Raw genomic sequence first — 22,751 nt, 5'->3', positions numbered from 1 at the left:
AAGAGAATTTTTTTAATCTAAAGGCCCCAGTGAGGCTAATCCAATAGGATATTTTTAAAGGTCCAGTGCAGTCAAAACCTAGATATTTCAGTGTTTTATATATATTTCCACACTATGAGGTTGGAATAATACTGTGAAAATGGTGATAATGCCCTTTTGGTATAAGAGCTGTTTGAAAAGACCACCTGAAATTTTTGCTGGTTTTGGTGGGATGGAGTTTTGGCCTTCCATGGTGACGTCACCATGCGGTAAATTAGTTAGACTACTAATAGAAAGGGAGGTTCAAACCTCTATGCCAATGACAGCTACATTTCAGTTTTCCCCTCCCCACCCAGACAGCCCTAGCCAAATTTTTTCTTGAGAAATTGCCCTTTGCTAAGAGCTATTTTTATTTATTTTAGACCATTTTAACTGAAAACAATCACAGTAAGGTATTTAATTGTTACCCAGAAAACATTTGATATCGAGATAAAAATGGCTGCATTCGACCTTTAAAGGCAGGGCGTCAATGTCATTTTAAAAAGCCAGTCTCTCGCTCTCGTTCTCCCCCCATCGCTCTCCCACTCCCCATCTTTCTTTTCTTCTCTACATCCGCTCTCCCGCTTCCCATTTCTTTCTCTCCCTCATCACCCTCTCTTCATCTCTATCGCTCTCATGGCCCAGATGCAGAGCAGACTGTGATAATGGAAACATCCCTCTCTTTCCGCCTCCCGTTTCTCCCGCTAAGCTCTATGCGCTCGGGGGAAATTGATTGTCTGGCGAGCCGATCTGAACTCTTCCCGCTGATGGCGAAGCCAGTTAAGTCCTTTTTTATTGAGGGTATGAGGGATTTTTAATGGGAGTCGCATCAATGAACTGTGCAGCTGCTCAGCATCGCTGCCCCCCTCACCCACCACCACCCCCTCACCATCCCCCCACTCACTGCTTTTCTGCAAAGGACAGCAGATGCAAATGGCAGAGCAGCTCACCTCTCCTGCCACTGCCAGGTAATAATCTCCCTCACATCCTATTTCTCGCTGTGAGGGGGTGGTGTCTGGCAGGCAGGTAGGCAGAGACAGGCATCACTCGGGCTACTAAGAGCCAGGGTCACTTTACCCCACAACCCCCACTCCTCCTCCCTCAGCTCAAACTGGGCCAGAGGGTGATCAATCGACGGGGACCTAGCTTTGCACGAAGGAGCCCAGTGTGTGTGCCCACGATCCCCCTGGCCAAAGCTGACATCTGCCTCTCCGCACCCCTTTTGAGCCTGGCTGAACAATCCCCTCTCTCATTGAAGGGCCAGTGGCTGTAAAGTACAGTACAATGCTGAAATCCAACACTCAGTCTCACCTCCGCGGGACAGAAAGGAGGCCATTCTTCTCAAATCTACTCATTATATATGACCACGGTGGTAATCTTTCAATCAAAGGGTTTAACAGGTGGAGAGAGAAAGAGAGAGAGCGAGAGAGAGAGACTGTTATTTTTCTCTATTGATTCCATCTGACTCCCACTGGCTGCTCTTCAATAAGAGGCCTGATGAGGAAGTGGGCTAATCCTGTCCAAATTGGAGGGAGAAGGAATCGATTAAGACAGCCATTGCCTCCCTCTTTTTCTCTTACTCTCCATTTCTCCCCTCTGACTCATTCTCACAGCCCTCCCTCTTTCTTCTCTGTCTCTCTCACTTTCTGGAAGCTCATTAGGGAACCTGGCTGGAACTCATGCCAACAGTACCTGTTCCATTCCCATGGAACCAGGACACACACCCCTTTGATATCAACCTTGGCACATACTTGAAAAACATACACACACGCAGATCTGAACAAAAGCAACACTGACCTTGTCCTCTCATTCCCCTTTGACAGTTGAACCAATCATGTGTATTACATGGGGGTGTGTGACACTTACCCCTCAGGCTGAGGTGTCGCGCTTGTGTCGCCTCACTAGCTAGCTTGACGTGGCGCAATCGGCTAAGACGCTTGAGGAGGGCAGTCATGTGAGTTTGGGAGGCAGAGGTCCCTAGTTCAGGCCAGGTATGTTGTAATTTATTTACTGTGTTGAAAATGTGTTTCTCTGAAGCTAGCTGGTTGTTGTACTCCCATCTTGAGTCTTGGTTCACGTTACTGTAAAATAAAAACAATTGGTTCTCGTGATATTTATTCTATATAAAACTTTACGATCACATTGTGTTATTATAGCCATGTCTGCCCTTTCATTTATGATTATGGCGAAGACAGAGCTGAAGGAATGCAAATTCATAATCGTCTGATTCTAACTTGAACACCTACGCTGTGTGCTTTATTGCCAGACTATAATAAATGGGGCAATTGCCTGAACCCGATGATCCTGTGTGTGCCTGTGTCAGTCCTGCAAAGTAGCAACAGTCAAAAATCTCGGGGTTACACATGCATCAGGAAGATGTATACATAAGCGGGCCAGACCCACTAGTCACGGTTAAATAGCGTCATGCGGATGTCCAACAGTATGTTTTTCTCTAGTGGAATTTTTTTATTTTACTACTAGTGATATGTTGTTGACAATTAGGGCTATTAGCAGGTGGAATTGTAACATGTTTAAGCTTTTGTAAACTGAGGTTGAAAATGCTAGGTTAACTCCTTCTCTCCATCCGCCTTCCCTTTTAAATCGGCTTGCCATGCAAACATAGGCCACTAAAGACTCTTGGAGCGTTCTATAAGCGGAACAGCCCCCTCCACCACCGACACACACACACACATAGGACAGTCTCATTCCACTAAAGGGCTAATCCCGAGGCTTCAGGGAAATTAGGCAGAAAGTCACCTTCCAGGGGAATACAGCAGCTTTCTTTAATCCTTAGCTGGTCCAAACTAGTTTCTTTCCCCTTCATTTCCATAACAACTTCCCATGGCCAGTCCCTTTATATACAGTATTTTATGAGGGGGACTTTTGGGGATTTTAGAACCCCACAAGGATAGAAGAACCAACACACACACGCACACCTACACAGTCACCGAGGGCCAGGGAGGCACGTTAAACTCTGCACAGTCAGCACAGCTAAACAGTCCCTCTATTCACAATGAGTAACAACATAGCAACCCCAAGGTCTCCCTCTACCAAATCAAATACATTGGGAAACCTAACAAAACTCCTGACCCTTCTTTGTATTGGACTCACATTTTCGGCTGAGGGCTTGAGGTGGCTCCAGGGCCTTGCTGACGCACAAGGGGTACTGGGAGGATGGGATTGGAGGGTTCTGCCTCCTCTGCAGGCAGGCCAGCATGGCAGGGGGGCGGGCAGACAACTACAACTGGGGGACTGCCAAGGCCAACCTGGGGGAGAGAGAGAGAGAGAGGGGGTTGAAGAAAGAATGTGAGAAAAGCAGGAGGATTTAGAAGAAGCAAAGCTCCATGGGCATGGAGGTCTGTGAGGTTCAGTGGTGGACTGGGACTGGCTCTATGCCACCTACAACTGTCTGCCTGCCTAGCAACTTGGACAGGGATAGCTCTATGCCACCTACAACTGTCTGCCTGCTTAGAAACTGGGACTGGAACTGGCTCTATGCCACCTACAACTGCACTGGTCCGGGGGCAGCAGAGTCAGACAGGTTAGGAGGAGTAGAGTCCAACCTCTGACATTTATAAATAGGACGTCTGCTTGAGCCTGACTTCTGTCTATGGTGACTGCATTATCTATAGACAGCTTAATGGTAATGCTGAGAAAAGAGCAGTCTACCTGCAGAAAGTTAACATGGGACCACACTGGGAGAATGTCAGCAAAGGCCTGGGGGACCAAGATCCTAAAGTCCCCAAAGGTCCCCACAAAGATAGTAAAACAAGGAAAAGTCTTCCTCTTGGGGACATTTTCGATGTCCCCATGAGGACAAAGGCTGTTTTAAGGTTAGAGATTAGAATTAGGGTTACAGTTAGGGTAAGGGGTTAGAAGTTAGGGTAAGGGGTTAGGGAAAATAGGATTTAATGAAAATACATTTTAGTTCCCCACAAGGAAGAAGAGCAAAACGTGTGAGTGAAAATGGGTTGGGTGTGCCAGCAGTGCATCAGGTCCAGTGACAGCACTAATCAATCTCCCCCTAGGCTAAACATATCCAGCTCTACCACCGCTCTAGAGGAACAGAGCCTCTGAAAAAGACCATCAGTGTGGAAACACAGAACACAACACGCATGCAGCCAGCCAAGATCACCTCCATCAAGGCCCATGCACAGACCTGCAGGGCAGCCTCATGCACAGACCTGCAGGGCAGCCTCATGCACATAGACTGGATTAGATCGAAATTCAGTCACATATCGCCAATGAGGGATTACACAATGATGAGTGATTACAAGAACCGTGGGCTGAATTAATGACCATAAAGAAACAAACTGCATCTTCTCATTAGACGTAGACTAACATTTTGTTTGTAAACTAAAAAGAGACGTGCAATGTAAAAACAGTAGGTCAGAACCTCAACCAGACCTAAAACAGTACTGTCTATGATGTTTCAACCTATTTCTTTCCTCTGTCTAGGACACTGTGCTGATGGAGTCTCCTGACGGCACTGCATGGATATGAATCAGTATCGTTTTCATTACATGAAAACAAAGAGAGCAGGCAAATATTTCACCGGGGCTGTCAATGCTGCCATCTCTCGCTGTGATGCATAGTGGATTATTGAACAATTATTTCTCACGCGCCTGTCAAATGCCGGTCCCTGTTATTCATTTTCCCGGTGAATCACTAGATGAACATTTAGCGACATTCGCTCCAGTACTTAGTATTATAGATTCTAATATGAAAGAAAGGAATTCAAATGATGAGTAAATGACTAGCGGTAACTCTTTAGAACCCGTAGCGGCCGTTGAAGGCCTTTCTTCAAATTACTATAGCGGCCACGAACGGCCTTGTTTTTCAAAAAATATCTGTGTCAATATCGCAAAATGTACATTACCTGTTGTACTCACATGGCTGTTGTCAACCATAAAAAGAGAAACAGGGTTTACTTCACTTGTTAAAATAATGGTGCCGAAGCGGACACAACCTGTGAAAGAGGCTGTATCTGGGTTGGTTAGTGATACGGATTCGGACATGTCCTTGCAGATTGAAAAGCGATGATGTTGCGGTGAGTTAAATACAGTAAGTTAAAAGTACATATATGTTTGGTGCTGTCGATGTTTGATGCTGTGGAACAGCTCTCAGATTAGCAAGTCCTGTCATGATAACTTGGTTGGTACAGGCTAGCACATCATCAGTGGAGCTGGAATGATTGCCCTCTGTCTCATGAATTAGTTGCAGTGTGTATTTAGCTGTATATAGTCACCTAACTAGTTGGTTGTTTTGTCTTGTTTCTACCGATGTAAGTCATATGGAAACAGCCCAAGCTGCTTGTTATAGCTAGCTGGATAGTTAGTCTATCATGCAAGAAAAGTTGTGTGAAGGTAAATTTGGGCTGCACTTTCACTAGCTAGCTGTACACAGACTACCGTCTAACTAGCCACCAAAATGAAGGCTAGAGTAATGTGTTTATCTGTTGGGCTTAGGTTATGGTTTGTTATGTTTGCTAGATGCAGATATGCACAGGCTATGCATATCCTCGTTTCCGATTCTTTGACAGCTTAGCTGTCGTGTTAGGGTAGATACCCCCGCAGTGGAGCTAATATGATAGCTAGCTATAGCAAGCAGCTTGGGCTGTTTCCATATGACTTACATCGCTTGGTTAAGATGGTACCGGAAAAGAAGGCTGACGTTTTACGTATTCCTAAACAATTGTGTTTTTTTGTTCGTTTCTTTGCATTATTTGAAACTTATTTTGTACATAATGTTGTTGTTACCATTTCTTATGACCGAAAATAACTTCTGGATATCAGAACTGCAATTACTCACAACGAACTGGCAGAATCCTTTTTTCCTTTAACGAGTCCGATGTGAATGATACTCTGCTTTCCCGGGAACAGGCCCAGATCCCTGTCATTTGCATGAAGAGATGGTGGAGAAAAAAAGGGGCCGGAGGGCAGGCTGCCTTCTGAGAATTGTTAACCTGTCTGGCACCGGGGTTCCGCTAGCGGAACTCCTCCCACATTCCACTGAAAAGGCAGAGCGCGAAATTCAAAAGATATTTTTTTAGAAATATTTAACTTTCACACATTAACAAGTCCAATACAGCAAATGAAAGATACACATCTTGTGAATCCAGTCAACATGTCCGATTTTTAAAATGTTTTACAGCGAAAACACCACATATATTTATGTTAGCTCACCACCAAACACAAAAAAGGACAGACATTTTTCACAGCACAGGTAGCATGCACAAAGCCAACCTAACTAACCAAGAACCAACCAAACTAACCAAGAAACAACTTCATCAGATGACAGTCTTATAACATGTTATACAATAAATCTATGTTTTGTTAAAAAAAATTGCATATTTGAGGTATAAATCAGTTTTACATTGCAGCTACCATCACAGCTACCGTCAGAAATAGCACTGAAGCAGCCAGAGTAATTACAGACACCAACGTCAAATACCTAAATACTCATCATAAAACATTTCGGAAAAATCGATGGTGTACAGCAAATTAAACACAAACATCTTGTGAATCCAGCCAATATTTCCGATTTTTTAAAGTGTTTTACAGCAAACACAATAAAGCATTATATTAGCTTACTACAATAGCCTACCACACTACCGCATTCATTCATCAAGGCACGTTAGCGATAGCAATAGGCACGTTAGCGATAGCGAATAAACCAGCAAAAGATATTAATTTTCACTAACCTTCATAAACCTTCATCAGATGACAGTCCTATAACATCAGGTTATACATACACTTATGTTTTGTTCAAAAATGTGCATATTTAGAGCTGAAATCAGTGGTTATACATTGTGCTAACGTAGCATCATTTTCCCAGAATGTGCGGATATTTTTATGACACTCAACGATTCTGACCAAATAACTATTCATAAACGTTACTAGAAAATACATGTTGTATAGGAAATGATAGATACACTAGTTCTTAATGCAATCGCCGTGTTAGAATTCTAAAAATAACTTCATTACGACATCCAGCTTAGTTATAGCGAGAGCGTGCCCAAAATCTGGGCGCAAACTATTTCACATGTTCGACAGATATATGAAATAGCATCATAAAATGGGTCCTACTTTTGATGATCTTCCATCAGAATGTTGTACAAGGGGTCCTTTGTCCAGAACAATCGTTGTTTGGTTTTAGAATGTCCTCTTCTCCAGTCAATTAGCACGGAAAGCTAGCAAAGTAGCGCGAAGCTCTCCTTCCTGAACAAAGGCACACAACACAACACGCCTAACGTCCCGAATAAATTTCAATAATCTAATAAAACTATATTGAAAAAACATACTTTACGATGATATTGTCACATTTATCAAATAAAATCAAAGCCGGAGATATTAGTCGTCTATAACGACAGCTTTTCAGAAGGCAATACCAGGTCCCTTCTTGCGCTTTCCAGAAAACAGGAAACTGGTGACACATCATGCCGAGAGCTTTTATTCGATCCCAGATCAAGTTATACACTCCATTTTTTCTCTCACTGCCTGTTGACATCTAGTGGAAGACGTATGAAGTGCATGTATACTAATAAATATCAAGGACATTTATAGACAGGCCCTAGAACAGAGCATCGAATTCAGATTTTCCACTTCCTGTCAGGAAGTTTGCTGCAAAATGAGTTCTGTTTTACTCACAGATATAATTCAAACGGTTTTAGAAACTAGAGAGTGTTTTCTATCCAATAGTAATAATACTATGCATATTGTACGAGCAAGAATTGAGTACGAGGCCATTTAAATTGGGCACGATTTTCCCCCAAAGTGAAAACAGCGCCCTCTGTCCTCAACAGGTTAAAACTAAGTTAACTTGTAATTTGTTCTTTGTAATGTGTTCTTTGTTTTTGAGCCATGTCTGTTTGTAATGTGTGAGAAAATTTGCTTTATCAAGAAATTTCTTAACTGCAGCATTATAGAATTATATTGGGGTCTAAACAGTTAGGAGCAAATTTATATATTTTAAATGCACAGATTGAAAGACAAATAAAGAAAGTTCAGAACACTCAATCTAACCAAATGAATCAATATTTCAAATGAATCCTTACTGGGGATCTGTTAGACAAATTGTTATAACATAGTGTACCAACTGAAGCTAGATGTGTGCATGTGCTGTATGCATAGTCAAAGAAGACCTATATGTGCACACACAAAGGGGTTTGAAAAAGAGGAGCACTCTTTCCCCCCGCCAGGTGCCCCTGAAAAGCCCACTAGTGTGCAGTGCCATTTCCGCTCACACACAGAGGCAGCCTGGCCCAAACACTCAGGCACTTTGAGCTCATTACTGGCCATTCACAGGCTAAAAGCCTCTCTCTGTGTCCTCTGTGAAGATACTAATTTCACAACAAGCCCTCCCTCACAGCCCATTCGTTAAAGGCTAGTGGTTAAGGGGGATGGGGGGGGGGTCACAAAACATAGATAGAGACCAAAGACCATCCTCATGGGGAATGCCTCATCTCCCCCTCCCTCCCTCTACTAAAATGAAAGACAATTGTGTAACTACCCCTCCATTATTCTCCATTTGCTCTTGCCAAATGTATTCCGAGTCATTATCTTGCTCTCAAAGAAACCGCTTTCCCCTTCCATTTCAAGAACCAATTTTCTCCTATTACAGCCTTAACTTTGAGAGGAGAGGAGGAAGTCGGACTTGTTTGTCACGTCCCCCCGTCCGTTTATCCCCTCCTCTTCACCTATTCTAATCCTAAAACAGATGTCTATCAGTGGCAGGAAATACAATTTTACAAAAAAACAAAAACAAATGTATGCGCTCACAATGGCCCATCCTTTAACAACCTAAAAACAGATTGTGTACCTGCATGGGAGCAAGTTTGGGTTAACCACTTCGGAAGTGTCACGTTCCTGACCTATTTATGTTAGTTTTTGTGTGTTAGTTGGTCAGGACGTGAGGTTGGGTGGGCATTCTATGTTATCTGTTTCTATGTTGGTTTTGGTTTGCCTGGTATGGCTCTTGATTAGAGGCAGGTGGTTTGCGTTTGCCTCTAATTAAGAGTCATATTTAGGTAGGGCATTCTCACTGTTTGTTTGTGGGTGATTGTCTCCTGTGTCCGTATGTTATGTTCGTACCACATGGGACTGTAGCGTTTGTTTGTTTCGTTTTCGTTTCGATGTCGTCTGTTTCCTGTACGTAAGTTTATGTTTAGTTATGTAAGTTTATGTTCAGGTCTCGTCAACGTCGTTTTGTTATTTTGTAGTTTTGAAAGAGTTTGTTTCGTTTCGTGTTGTCATCTTTATCGTTGTTATAATAAAGATGGCTTATTTCCCACAAGCTGCGTTTTGGTCTTCAGATCCCTCTCTCCTCACCTCGTCCGAGGATGAGGAGAGCGTCAACCGTTACAGAATCACCCACCACGCTAAGACCAAGCGGCAAAGGGAAACTAAACGGAGTAAGGGACAGGAGAGAAAGGAGCAATGGACATGGGACGATGTTTTGGATGGAAAAGATGTCTACACATGGGAGGAGATCCTAGCTGGTAGAGATCGCCTCCCATGGGAACAGCTGGAGGCACTGAGGAGAGCGGAGGCTACCGGAGAGAGGAACCGGAGCTATGAGGGAACGCGTCTGGCACGGAAGCCAAAAAAGCCCGTGAGTAATTCCCAAAAATTTCTTGGGGGGGGGGCTAGGAGATAGTGGGCCAAGGGCAGGTAGGAGACCTGCGCCCACTTCCCAGGCTTACCGTGGAGAGCGGGAGTACGGGCAGGCGCCGTGTTACGCAGTAGAGCGCACGGTGTCTCCTGTACGAGTGCATAGCCCAGTGCGGGTTATTCCACCTCCCCGCACTGGGAGGGCTAGATTGGGTATTGAGCCAGGTGTCATGAGGCCGGCTCAACGCGTCTGGTCTCCAGTGCGTCTCCTCGGGCCGGCATACATGGCACCTGCCTTACGCATGGTTTCCCCGGTTCGCCTACATAGCCCGGTGTGGGTTATTCCACCTCCCCGCACTGGTCGGGCAACCGGGAGCATTCAACCAGGTAAGGTTGGGCAAGCTCAATGCTCAAGAGTGCCAGTACGCCTCCACGGTCCGGTAATTCCGGCACCACCTCCCCGCCCCAGCCTAGTACCTACAGTGTATACACTACGCACTAGGCTACCAGTGCGTATCCTGAGCCCTGTTCCTCCTCCACGCACTCTCCCTGTAGTGCGTGTATCTAGCCCGGTGCCTCCAGTTCCGGGCCCACGCACTAAGCTACCAGTGCGTCTCCAGAGCCCTGTACAAACTGTATCTTCTCCCCCTACTAATCCTGATGTGCTTGTCCTCAGCCCGGCGTCACCAGTGCCGGTACCTCGCATCAGGGGTAGAGTAGGTTTTGAGAGTACAGTGTGCCCTGTCCCTGCTCCCCGCACTAGTAGGAAGGTGCTTATCCTTAGCCCGGTGCCTCCAGTTCCGGCACCACGCACCAGGTCTACAGTGCACCGTATCCGGCCAGAGCCATCCGTCTCCCCAGCGCCATCTGAGCCATCCGTCTCCCCAGCGCCATCTGAGCCATCCGTCTCCCCAGCGCCATCTGAGCCATCCGTCTCCCCAGCGCCATCTGAGCCATCCGTCTCCCCAGCGCCATCTGAGCCATCCGTCTGCCAGGAGCCTGCAAAGCCGCCCGTCTGCCATGAGCCTGCAAAGCCGCCCGTCTGCCATGAGCCTACAGAGCCGTCAGCCAGACAGGAGCCGCTAGAGCCGTCAGCCAGACAGGAGCCGCTAGAGCCGTCAGCCAGACAGGATCTGCCAGAGCCGCCAACCAGACAGGATCTGCCAGAGTCGCCAACCAGACAGGATCTGCCAGAGCCGCCAACCAGACAGGATCTGCCAGAGCCGCCAACCAGACAGGATCTGCCAGAGCCGCAAACCAGACAGGATCTGCCAGAGCCGCCAGCGAGCCATGAGCAGCCAGAGCCGTCAGAGCGCCATGAGCAGCCAGAGCCGTCAGAGCGCCATGAGCAGCCAGAGCCGTCAGAGCGCCATGAGCAGCCAGAGCCGTCAGAGCGCCATGAGCAGCCAGAGCCGTCAGAGCGCCATGAGCGTCGAGAGCCGTCAGCCTGCCATGAGCGTCGAGAGCCGTCAGCCTGCCATGAGCGTCGAGAGCCGTCAGCCTGCCATGAGCGTCGAGAGCCGTCAGCCTGCCATGAGCGTCGAGAGTCGTCAGTCAGCCATGAGCTGCCCTTCAGCCTGAAAAGGCTAGATACCCAGAACTGCCCATCAGTCCAGAGCTGTCTCTCTGTCCGGAGCTGCCTTTCAGTCCGGAGTTGCCCCTCTATCCTGATCTCCCTCTCTATCTTTATCTACCTCTATATTCTTATCTATCCCTCTGTCTTGGTTTATCTCTCTGTCCCGGTGTTGTCATTATTAGATATGTTATTAAGAGGATTTTGTGGGGGAAGAAAGAGGGTGGACATGCTTGGAGGGAGGAGGCTAGGATGGATTATGGTGGGGTGGGAACCGCGCCCGGAGCCTGAGCCACCACCGTGGTTAGATGCCCACCCAGACCCTCCCCTAGACTTTGTGCTGGTGCGTCCGGAGTGCGCACCTTGTGGGGGGGGTACTGTCACGTTCCTGACCTATTTATGTTAGTTTTTGTGTGTTAGTTGGTCAGGACGTGAGGTTGGGTGGGCATTCTATGTTATCTGTTTCTATGTTGGTTTTGGTTTGCCTGGTATGGCTCTTGATTAGAGGCAGGTGGTTTGAGTTTGCCTCTAATTAAGAGTCATATTTAGGTAGGGCATTCTCACTGTTTGTTTGTGGGTGATTGTCTCCTGTGTCCGTATGTTATGTTCGTACCACATGGGACTGTAGCGTTTGTTTGTTTCGTTTTCGTTTCGATGTCGTCTGTTTCCTGTACGTAAGTTTATGTTTAGTTATGTAAGTTTATGTTCAGGTCTCGTCAACGTCGTTTTGTTATTTTGTAGTTTTGAAAGTGTTTGTTTCGTTTCGTGTTGCCATCTTTATCGTTGTTATAATAAAGATGGCTTATTTCCCACAAGCTGCGTTTTGGTCTTCAGATCCCTCTCTCCTCACCTCGTCCGAGGATGAGGAGAGCGTCAACCGTTACAGGAAGGTACTGCTAATGGACACACACACCACCTGCCCCTATTCACTAATCAAGTCCACACACCGTTATTTTATTACACCAATGAGAGGAAAAGTCCAAAGCCAGGAGTATCGGCCCCTGCCCCTGCCCCCATCTCCTAACTCCACTGCCACAGGGTTTGGAATGGGGGGCAGAAGATCCATCTCTGCACAGGGGCGAATAAGCTGGAATAAAGAGACTGTGGGCTGGTGGAAAGGGGGTATTCTCTCAGTTTTAAGGTTGTTAAAGTGGAGCATTGATCACAGGAGATGTCTCCCCCTGTCTAGATAGGCATCCATCCAGGTGGGGAGAGCAAACCGAGAAAAGGGCCGCTCACACTCCAAAAGTGGACGCCATAAAAATAATGTATGAGTAGTGTGTGTGTAGTGTCTGTCAATGCATGTGTGTGCGCGTGTGCATGCGCTATGCCCTGGTGACCCCCCTCCTCATCCACCATAGCAGGCCTGGTCAGGGAGCCTAGTGGCTGGCTGGTAGTGGGCCTGCTTAGTGAACAGGGCGGGCTTGGGCCTAATTGAATGGTGACCCACCGGCTCACTGTGGGACGCCCCATGAAGCGCTTTTAACAAGCTGCTGTGTCTCCCCTGTTAATCAGTCCAAACAAGTTAATCCAATAGACACTCAAAGCCCTTTCTTTTCCTTTAACAAGGCACTGCCTCTACCCCCTAATCTCCTAGCTCCCTTCTTTCTCTCTCCTTCTCTCTTCCTAACCCCATCTGTCTTTCTCTCACACCATACCGCCACATGAATGGAGGGAGAATGAAAGTCCCCATTAGGAGTGGATGGCAGTAAACCCTCCCCCCTCCACACACAGCAATAAACACTCACACTACTCTATCGTGGATAGAGCAATAGGGCCGCTACAGACAACACAAAAGGGAGAGACTCACAGATCACAGACACACACCACCACACAAGTACAAACACATTCTGAGAGGACATTTGCTGACAGGGACATTAAATATAGCATTGTTAACAACCCCCCCCCCACAGCTCCACAAACAAGAGACCCTACAACAACAGTCTATACCCAACAGTCCTGCCCAGCCCAACACACCAGCAGAAACAATTCCTAGACCAACAGATGACCATTGTGTTCTAAATCCTACAGAAACCATTTGCAAGGTGACACATTATTTTCTATAACATGTAAGGAGGATGGTGCAGCAGGATACATTAATAACTTCTTAAGTATAGGGGGCAGTATTTTTGTTTTTGGCTAAAAAAACGTACCCATTTGAAACTGCCTATTTCTCAGCCCCCGAAACTAGAATATGCATATAATTGTCAGATTAGGATAGAAAACACTCTAAAGTTTCCAAAACTGTCAATTTTGTCTGTGAGTTTAACAGAACTGATATTGCAGGTGTAACAGGGTTGGTTATGTTTCCACTTGCCTCTAAAGAAATGTGTATTTGATGTTCAAGCATTCTTATTGGTTAGTTCAATTCTGATGACAATAAGGGGTGTTGTGATTGGCCCCACTTGCAGATAGGGGGAGATCGCGAACGTCAGGTCTTCCCAGTATGAAAATGTGATGCAAGGGGTAGGTCACGTTCTGAATACTGTTTTCTATTTTCTATTTTACAATGTGTACAAGTTTGCTGTACGTTACTGATTTTATACATGTGTGGGTATATGGTACCTGTTAGGGATTGAGGGGCTTTCTGGGATGTGCTTTGGCATATGATTGCTGTAAATAATTGTGTTAGCTAGCATACACCGATGTCATGGTCACATTGGAGCCCATGCAGGAACATTTAGTCTGGGGCCGGTTGTGTACGCCTCAAAATATATCTGCGGGCAGTGCTGTCGTTATTGAGCCTACGAGGGCACGCTCAAGACCAAAAAACATTCTAGTGGGGAGAACTGTAGCGACATTGTGGAGCGATGGCTGGGTCCCTGTCAAAGTTATCAATCCCTCACCAAAGCCAGTAACAGTGAGACGCAATGCCAAGATAGCGGATGTTTTTCCTTGCATGGCATTAGAGGACTTTAACACTGACTACATAGATGGGGCCACTGTTGAACCGGTCCCCCTGGTGCAGCAGGTACACAAAATGGATGCCAATCAAGACTTTGACAATGGTAGTGGAGATAGCTTGACCGTTGACAGTGCCGTAAAACCGCACAGAGTGACAAGTGAGGTGTTGCACGAGTTAGGTCTAGGTGACATTGACATTGAGTCCACTCAGTTGTCGCAACAGTGTAAGGCCCGGCTAGTTCAGCTAATAGCCCGCTACGAGTGTATCTTCTCCCGGAACAAACTAGATTGCGGGAAGGCTACTGGATATGTCCATCGCATCAGACTCAGTGACACTAAGCCTTTTAGGCTACCTTACCGTAGGCTCTCCCCTAACCATTATGACAAGCTCAGGCAGGCCTTGGATGAGATGGAAGAGCGAGAGATAATCAGGAAATCCAGCAGTGAGTATGCATCCCCGCTCGTGCTGGTCTGGAAGAAGTCTGGCGATCTGAGACTGTGTACAGACTTCCGATGGCTCAATGCTCGCACCGTAAAGGATGCTCACCTTCTACCTCACCAAGCTGATGCTCTGGCGGCCCTGGGTGGCAATGCCTTCTTCTCTACAATGGATTTGACCTCAGGCTACTACAATGTGGAGGTGCATGAAGACGACAAGAAGTTTACAGCCTTCACTTCTCCTTTTGGGTTATATGAATATAACCGTCTTCCACAAGGACTGTGCAATAGCCCAGCTACATTCATGAGGATGATGTTGAGCATTTTTGGGGATCAAAATTTTTCTAGCCTTCTATGCTACCTGGACGATGTGCTGGTTTTTGCCCCGACTGAAGAACTTGGATTGCAACGCTTGGAGTCAGTTTTTGAGCGTCTGAAGGCCCATAATCTGAAATTGGCTCCAAAGAAATGCCATTTCATGAAGAGGTCAGTGCGGTTCTTGGGGCATGTCATCAGTGAAGGAGGTGTGGCCACAGACCCGGAAAAAGTGAAGGCTATTGCAGGGATGACAGAGAAGGATCTCATGGAGGATAACACGGACGTGCCCTCCCAGGGGAAGATTCGGTCCTTTCTCGGAATGATAGTCTATTACCAGCAGTTCATTGAGGGGTGCTCCACCATCGCTAAGCCGCTGCATGGGCTGACAACTGGGACGAAGGCACCACGCCATGGGAAAGGAAAGAGGAAAAGAAGAATAAATAGGAAACTCACAGCAGCAGACTGGACTGGTGAGTGCAAACAGGCCTTTAGTCAGTTGAAACAAGCTCTCCTTGATCAGGTCATGCTAGCCCACCCTGATTTTAGTAGACCTTTCTTGCTGTCTGTAGACGCATCTAGTAATGGATTAGGTGCTGTCCTATCCCAAGTGCCAGAGGATGGGTCTGCAGCCAGGCCCGTAGCATTCGCTAGCAAATCTCTTACTTATGCACAGTCAAAGTATCCTGCCCATAGGTTAGAGTTTTTTTGCTTTACGCTGGGCAGTCTGTGAGAAGTTTAGTCATTGGCTAAGGGGCAAGCCTTTTACTGTATGGACAGACAACAACCCATTAACATACATCCTGTCCAAGCCCAATTTGGACGCCTGTGAACAGAGATGGGTTGCTAAACTCGCTCCATTCGAGTTTGACATAAAGTACATCCCCGGTCCCAAAAATGTCATTGCTGATGCACTCAGTAGACAGCCATTTGTGCAGCCGAGCGCTCTCCACCGCATCACAAGGGTTCCATACAAGGCCTTGCTGGAAGAAGCTGCGGGAGTACATGCTGAGAAGGTGCAAGATGTGTTCCGCTGGTCGAACCACCCATTCGACCTCGAAAGCTGCTCACCGTCAATTGAGGCAGAGGCCTGTGAAATTGTCATGGACTGCCAACCTACCTCCTACCCTTCTCCTGGTTCTCTGTCAAAGGAAGCGGTGTCAGCAATCCTGAGGTCGCAAGAGGAGGCTGGTCTACAGAACTGTGCGCTGCTACTGCCTCAGCTCACTCAGTCATTGGTGCCATCTGAGATGTCAGATGTGAGAGTGCTGTCCCGTGACGACCTGATATCAAAGCAGCGCCAGGATGATGCACTCGCCAGAGGTGTCTTCTACGTGGACAGGGGCCGTAGACCTTCTAGGAGGGAACGTGGCCATGAACCAATCGAGGCTCTGCGGATTCTGAAGACCTGGGAGAAGCTCACTCTGAAAATGGGTGTACTATATCGCGTTACCAAAAGTTTGCTGTCAAAGAGGAAGACGTACCAGTATGTAGTACCCACCTCAATGAGGGCGACAGTTTTGAAGGGTGTCCACGATAAAGCCGGTCATCAGGGGCAACAGCGGACGTTGTACTTGACGAGACAGAGGTTCTTCTGGCATGGTCTGGAGTCGGATGTGAGAGAGTATGTCAAGACCTGCAAGAGGTGTGTGTTCAGTAAGGCCCCCGAGCCAGAGGCCAGAGCTCCACTGGAGAACATCATCACAACTGAGCCCCTCGAGTTGGTGTGTGTGGACTTCTGGTCTGCTGAAGACTCCAACAACAAGTCCTTGGATGTTCTGGTCGTCACTGATCATTTTACTAAGATGGCCCATGCCTTCTTGTGTCCGAACCAATCAGCTAAAGCAGTGGCCCTTCAGCTGTGGAACAACATCTTCTGTGTGTATGGTTTTCCTCGTCGTATCCATTCCGACCAAGGGGCCAACTTTGAAAGTAAATTGATTGCTGAGTTGTTGAGTGCTGCAGGAGTCCAGAAGTCGCACACAACTCCCTACCATCCGATGGGGAACGGGGGAGTCGAAAGGTTCAATAGAACGCTGGGAAACATGATCAGGGCTTTACCTACGAGAGCGAAGCACAGGTGGCCCCAGAAGCTGAAGTCGTTGACCTTCGCCTACAACTGTACAGTCCATGAAACCACGGGCCACGCCCCTTTCCAGTTGATGTTTGGGAGAACCCCACGTCTGCCTGTCGACATGATGTTTGGTACGGTGCTACAAGACTCAAATGTTGTAGACTATGATGAGTACGTCAAGTCCCTGACGAGAGACCTGAGGGATGCCATGGAGACTGTACAGTTGTCGGCAACCAAACAGCTGAAGAGGCATGCGGGCCTCTACAACAGGAAGATCAGAGGAGCTCCAGTGGAGGTCGGTGATCGGGTGCTGCTGGCGAATAAGGGTGAACGTGGAAAGAGGAAGCTGGCGGATCGCTGGGAGAACAACCTCTATATTGTTACGGAGAAGAATAGTGACATCCACATCTTCAAGATACAGAACATGTCGACTGGCCAGGAGAAAACGGTACACCGTAATCTGATAATGCCTGTAAACTTCTTGCCTCTCCCTGACACTGCCTTAGAGACATCTAATACGGGAGACCGTGAGGATCCGAGTGAGGAGATGGAGGACTCATCCATGAATGATATACCAGAAATGGACGTTGGTGAGAGGACTAGTGTGTGGGTATCAGAACAGACCTCGGAGGAAACACAGTCGGAGCCCTCTGAAAAAGAGACCCCAGATGTGCTGGAAGATGGGCCACTGGCGAGGGACCCTCAGAACTCACCACATTCTGAGGGTGCCACTGGTGGCACAAGCATGTCAGAGCTAACCTTTGGTGAAGAAATGTCCGAACCCTCTGAGGAAGAAAGACATTCTGAAGATGCCACTGGTGGCACAAGTTCCAGCAACAGTCACAGAACCCTTGACCTTGACTACCCATCGACTGTGGACAGTGACCCACCAATGGTGGTTGTAGTTGAACAGGTTAAACGTAATGATAACTCTGTTAGGACTGTCAGGTCAGGGGCTGGTCGAGTTAGGAAACGCCCAGTGAGACTCATTGAGACTATGCAGACACAGAGGGTTTTTCATACAGAATTCATTAGAGTACCTGTGTGGGTGTAGGATTAGAATCCAAGTCTGTAGCCACAATTTTTTTTTTTACTTTTAACGTTCAAGAGACCCTATAGAGGTAATGGGTCAGGGGTCATGTAGGCCAAGGTTTTTCTGTCTGAGGTTATTGTCACTGAGTGTACTGAACATGTAACAGGCATGTTTTCCTACGGGGTCTTTGAATTCCCCTAATTCTCTTTAGAGAATAGTCTTTGCACTGGAATATTTGGTGACATATGTATTGCAAGGTATTGCATACCTCATTTAGTTTCTTTGTAGTATGCAAGTGTAATTCAGCAGGGGAGAATGTAACAGGGTTGGTTATGTTTCCACTTGCCTCTAAAGAAATGTGTATTTGATGTTCAAGCATTCTTATTGGTTAGTTCAATTCTGATGACAATAAGGGGTGTTGTGATTGGCCCCACTTGCAGATAGGGGGAGATCGCGAACGTCAGGTCTTCCCAGTATGAAAATGTGATGCAAGGGGTAGGTCACGTTCTGAATACTGTTTTCTATTTTCTATTTTACAATGTGTACAAGTTTGCTGTACGTTACTGATTTTATACATGTGTGGGTATATGGTACCTGTTAGGGATTGAGGGGCTTTCTGGGATGTGCTTTGGCATATGATTGCTGTAAATAATTGTGTTAGCTAGCATACACCGATGTCATGGTCACATAAGCCACGGCTAACACAGTTGTCTTCATGCTACAGATTTTGTCATCGACAGCCATCAACACTGTTAAGCCCTGCACAACTAACGTGCTGTTTCCCATTTAACAACAGGTATTTATACATGTTATATTTTGTATTGTATTTTTGTATTTTGTTCGCCCAGTATGAAAATGTGATGCAAGGGATTTTGTCATCGACAGCCATCAACACTGTTAAGCCCTGCACAACTAACGTGCTGTTTCCCATTTAACAACAGCAGAAATAAATGATGCTCAACTGGGACCACTGGCCGAAGTTATTTATTATTATAAAACACAACGCATCGAGAGTACACTATACATCTGTTACACAGGCTAAACCTGAGGAAAATCCAATCAGGAAGGGCCTCTGTTTTTGAAACCTCTCTGTTCTTATGCATCCCTATCACCCATTTAAAGGGATATCAACCAGATTCCTTTTTCTATGGCTTCCCTAAGGTGTCAACAGCCTTTAGACATAGTTTCAGGCTTTTATTTAGAAAAATGAGCGAGAACGATCACATTGCGTAAGTGGATAGGTGGGGGCTCTCAGAGTGAGTTTTGCGCAACAGAGAAAGGCGGCCATTGTTACTCCCGGTCCTATTGAAAAACCAACACTCCCGGTTGATATATTATCGAATAGATATTTGAAAAACAACCTTAGGATTGATTATAAAAAACGTTTGACATGTTTCTGTGGAGATTATGGATATTATCTGGAATTTTCGTCTGCGTCGTCGTGACCGCTATTTCCTGTGGTTTTCTGAGCATAACGCACCAAACGAACGGAGGTATTTGGATATAAAAATAATCTTTATGGAACAAAAGGAACATTTGTTGTCTAACTGGGAGTCTCGTGAATGAAAACATCCGAAGATCAAAGGTAAACGATTAATTTGATTGCTTTTCTGATTTGTGACCAAGATACCTGATGCTAAGTGTACTTAATGTTTTGTCGAGCGATCGATAAACTTACCCAAACGCTTGGATTGCTTTCGCTATAAAGCATAATTTCAAAATCTGAGACGACAGGTGGATTAACAAAAGGCTAAGCTGTGTTTTGCAATATTGCACTTGTGATTTCATGAATATGAATATTTTCTAGTAATATTATTTGACTGTGGCGCTATGCTATTCAGCGTTGCTGATGACAATTATCCCGATACCGGGATGGGTGGTTCAGAAAGGTTAACTTTACTGTTAGTATTGATGGTAATACAGTTGGATAATAATTAGAAAACCTTACCTCTGAGGCAAGTATGCCTACCAGAAAGTATCCATTGTTGCCACACAGCCCAGTTTGTTAGTTATTGCCAAGTTAAGTACCAGCTAAAACTGGGCTGTCAAATAAAATAAAGTGGTACCCTTTTGGTTCCATATTCCAGTCAGCTTCAGTTTATCAGTCATGAGATGCTGTCAGTCCAATGGCAGAGAGTAGGTCATCTACACACCTGCACAGACTAATCTAATGTCAACCATGTCATAGCAATTGAGTTCTGAGCCAACTGCTGCATCAGTAAAGGGCTAGTGGTCATTAATGCCCAATAAAAGGTCACCCAAATGAGTCAACCATGACACTCTGACCAAGCAACAAGTCCTGCATTACAGTATATGTATGACAAATACATATACTTATTGGTGCTGTTGGTCTGTGGGAAATGAAAGCAAAAGTGGAGTCTGTCAGAGACAGAGGAAACAGGAGCAAGTCTGCATTTAGTCTCTGTGGTCCACCGCAAAGAAGCGACTTTCCTGTAACGGCTCCAATGATGCCTCCAGCTCTTGACATGTCAGTGAGTCACTGGGTTGCTCTATAGCCTACACCGCTTACTGACTACATGCTAAGACAGCCGCTCCTGAAGTAGGACTTAACATCCAAATTACAACTCTAAAATCAGCTTAAATTGAATCTATTTTAGAAATACAAGTTTTTGTTGTTATTTTATAATTTTTTTGTTGAAACATGTGCTTGATTTTTGTTTAAAGCTAAGCTAACTTTAAAATCATGCCTAGCGGGCTCTTACTAGACTTAAATCAGTTCCAGAACTATCTTTCAGTAAAACCCTATCATACTGTTCTCAAGGTCTCGTCTCCAGACCTGGTCTCAAAACCCACAGAGAGTATCCCAGGGTCACACTCTGAAATTGTGTCACAGTTAGATCTATTCATGGATTAACACAACAACACAACGGTCTATTATACTGCCCCCTCATCCACACTGCTCCGTTTGAATATTCAGACAGAGCGTCATCTTTCATCGTTTGGCTCAATGTTCGTTGGTGCCGTCGTTTCTCAGCTTGGCTCCAACAGATCAAATAGAAGCCGTCGTAATTTCAGGAAGGAATCAAATGCAGATGAACAGGGGGCGACAAAGAGCAAATATTTACAACCGCACACACACACACACACACACACACACACACACACACACACACACACGTCACATGCACGTACCCACGCAACCCGTCTGAAAACATGTACGTCTGAAAATGTGTGCTGGTCAATAAATCAATGCAATATAATTAAAAAACAAACAATGTGATGCCTTTCCTTCTCTCCTTCATGTTTAAATCTGAACAACTCTGTGTTACTAAGGTGACCCCAATTTCAATTGGTGCAAAGCACAAGTGCAGGGTCTCTGATTGGAGGGAGTTATAGATCAAATGTTCAGTTATGCAGGGATGAGGCACTCTCCGGGATAATCAAAAACAGTCCACAGTTTAAATACTGACTTTGATCGCATTCAATAAAACTGACAGATGACAGACAAATTTACTTTTGTGTTGTTGGATTTCAGGTCCCTACTATATGTGGCAATGAGCACACAGCAAAACAGTCAGAAACCTAGCAGGTGTTATCCTCCACACACACAGTCACGTTTTCAGACCCGGGGATCTCAGCAGTCCTCCCTCTAGCCTGTAATGCTCAAGTGTCCAGCTGTTGCCATCGTGCTTCTTCTCAAAGCTGGTCCTGACCGAGCAAAGCCGGGCTGCTTGCACCACGAGAGAATCCTATTGGACGGTGAGGGAGGGGAGACCCAATGCACGTTTATCTTAATCACCTGCTGGCTACAGACGGCACGGAAACGCCACCAAGCTGTTCTCATGGAACCAGGAGATATGGAGACCAATATGACTGGTAGACTTGTCTCTCTGACTCACAAAACACTGAGAATGAAGACCAATCGAAGAAAACGAGTGTGCAGTAAAATGAACCGTTGGGGTGAGCATTCGTGGAGTGAGAACGGCTGGGGATGACTGATTATTAGTCCATATCCAAGGATTTGGAGAAGTTGTGTCTCCTGGGGGAGAGTGGGGTATGTCAGATTGGAACAGAGTTTGCCTCTTTCTTTGAGAGATAGATGGAGAGAGAGAAAGAACGAACTAGGATGAAGTCATCCCCTTTAATAATGTCGCTACTGAAGTTCAAAGTAGTTGGTGTTCCCGGCGCATCAAAAACATCAGCGTAAAAAAAGCCCAGAGACATCTTTCTTCCTGTGGCCACCTCTCAATCAGAATAGTGGCTGCTACTCCAGGCTGCAGCCCTGTGAGTTTCAGCTCTGCGCCCAGGTTAGTCCGTCACTGGAGACAGGTAGTGCTGCCAACACCCAGTAATTAGTGCAGATGGAGACTGTAATACTCTTTTCCCTCCCAGCAGAAATGGCAAGGGAATGAAATCTATAAATTCCGGCATATTAATTCAATTTCAAACCACTCCTGAGTCTGACACCTTGCTGGAGGGCGGAGATAAAGGGAAGGGTGAGAGGCAGTCTGACGCGTGACCTCTCTGAACATTGAAGTCTTTGACGTCACATACACATAAATACTATGGACAACCTCTCTCTTTATTCTCTCTCCGAAACAAAACCTCACTCCTGAGTCCTTACTCTAGGCATTACAACTGGGACCCTATCCAGTCAGTTAAAACCCATTTTAGCTAGGTTGGTTGTTCCTGCAACACCATGCCTCCCTCCCCCATTTTTGTTCTATTTTTTTCCCTTTTTTGGAAGATCTAGTTGGAGAAACTATTAGCATGAGAAAGCAGCCTGGCAATTGTCTTCACCCCACTGAGTCATCCCTGGGTAGA

The 22,751-nt window shown here is 46.1% G+C and overlaps 1 protein-coding gene across 2 annotated transcripts in view; it reads right to left on the bottom strand.

Annotated features, from left to right (window-relative positions):
* Window positions 1–22,751, bottom strand: part of LOC129853189 (protein FAM222A-like) — a 77,806-nt gene that overhangs the window by 30,421 nt on the left and 24,634 nt on the right. Inside the window, exon 2 of one of the 2 annotated variants that reach the window (XM_055918942.1) lies at window positions 3,130–3,284. The exons of the other annotated variant lie outside the window; for it this stretch is intronic. Within the exon in view, the coding sequence (XP_055774917.1) occupies window positions 3,130–3,235 (106 nt within the window). The 5' untranslated portion in view covers window positions 3,236–3,284. The remainder of the gene's footprint in view (window positions 1–3,129; window positions 3,285–22,751) is intronic. 2 annotated transcript variants of the gene reach the window in all.

The sequence above is a fragment of the Salvelinus fontinalis genome, chromosome 4, assembly GCF_029448725.1.
Source record: "Salvelinus fontinalis isolate EN_2023a chromosome 4, ASM2944872v1, whole genome shotgun sequence".
Lineage (NCBI taxonomy): Eukaryota > Metazoa > Chordata > Actinopteri > Salmoniformes > Salmonidae > Salvelinus > Salvelinus fontinalis.
This window is presented reverse-complemented; position numbering and strand designations above follow the sequence as displayed.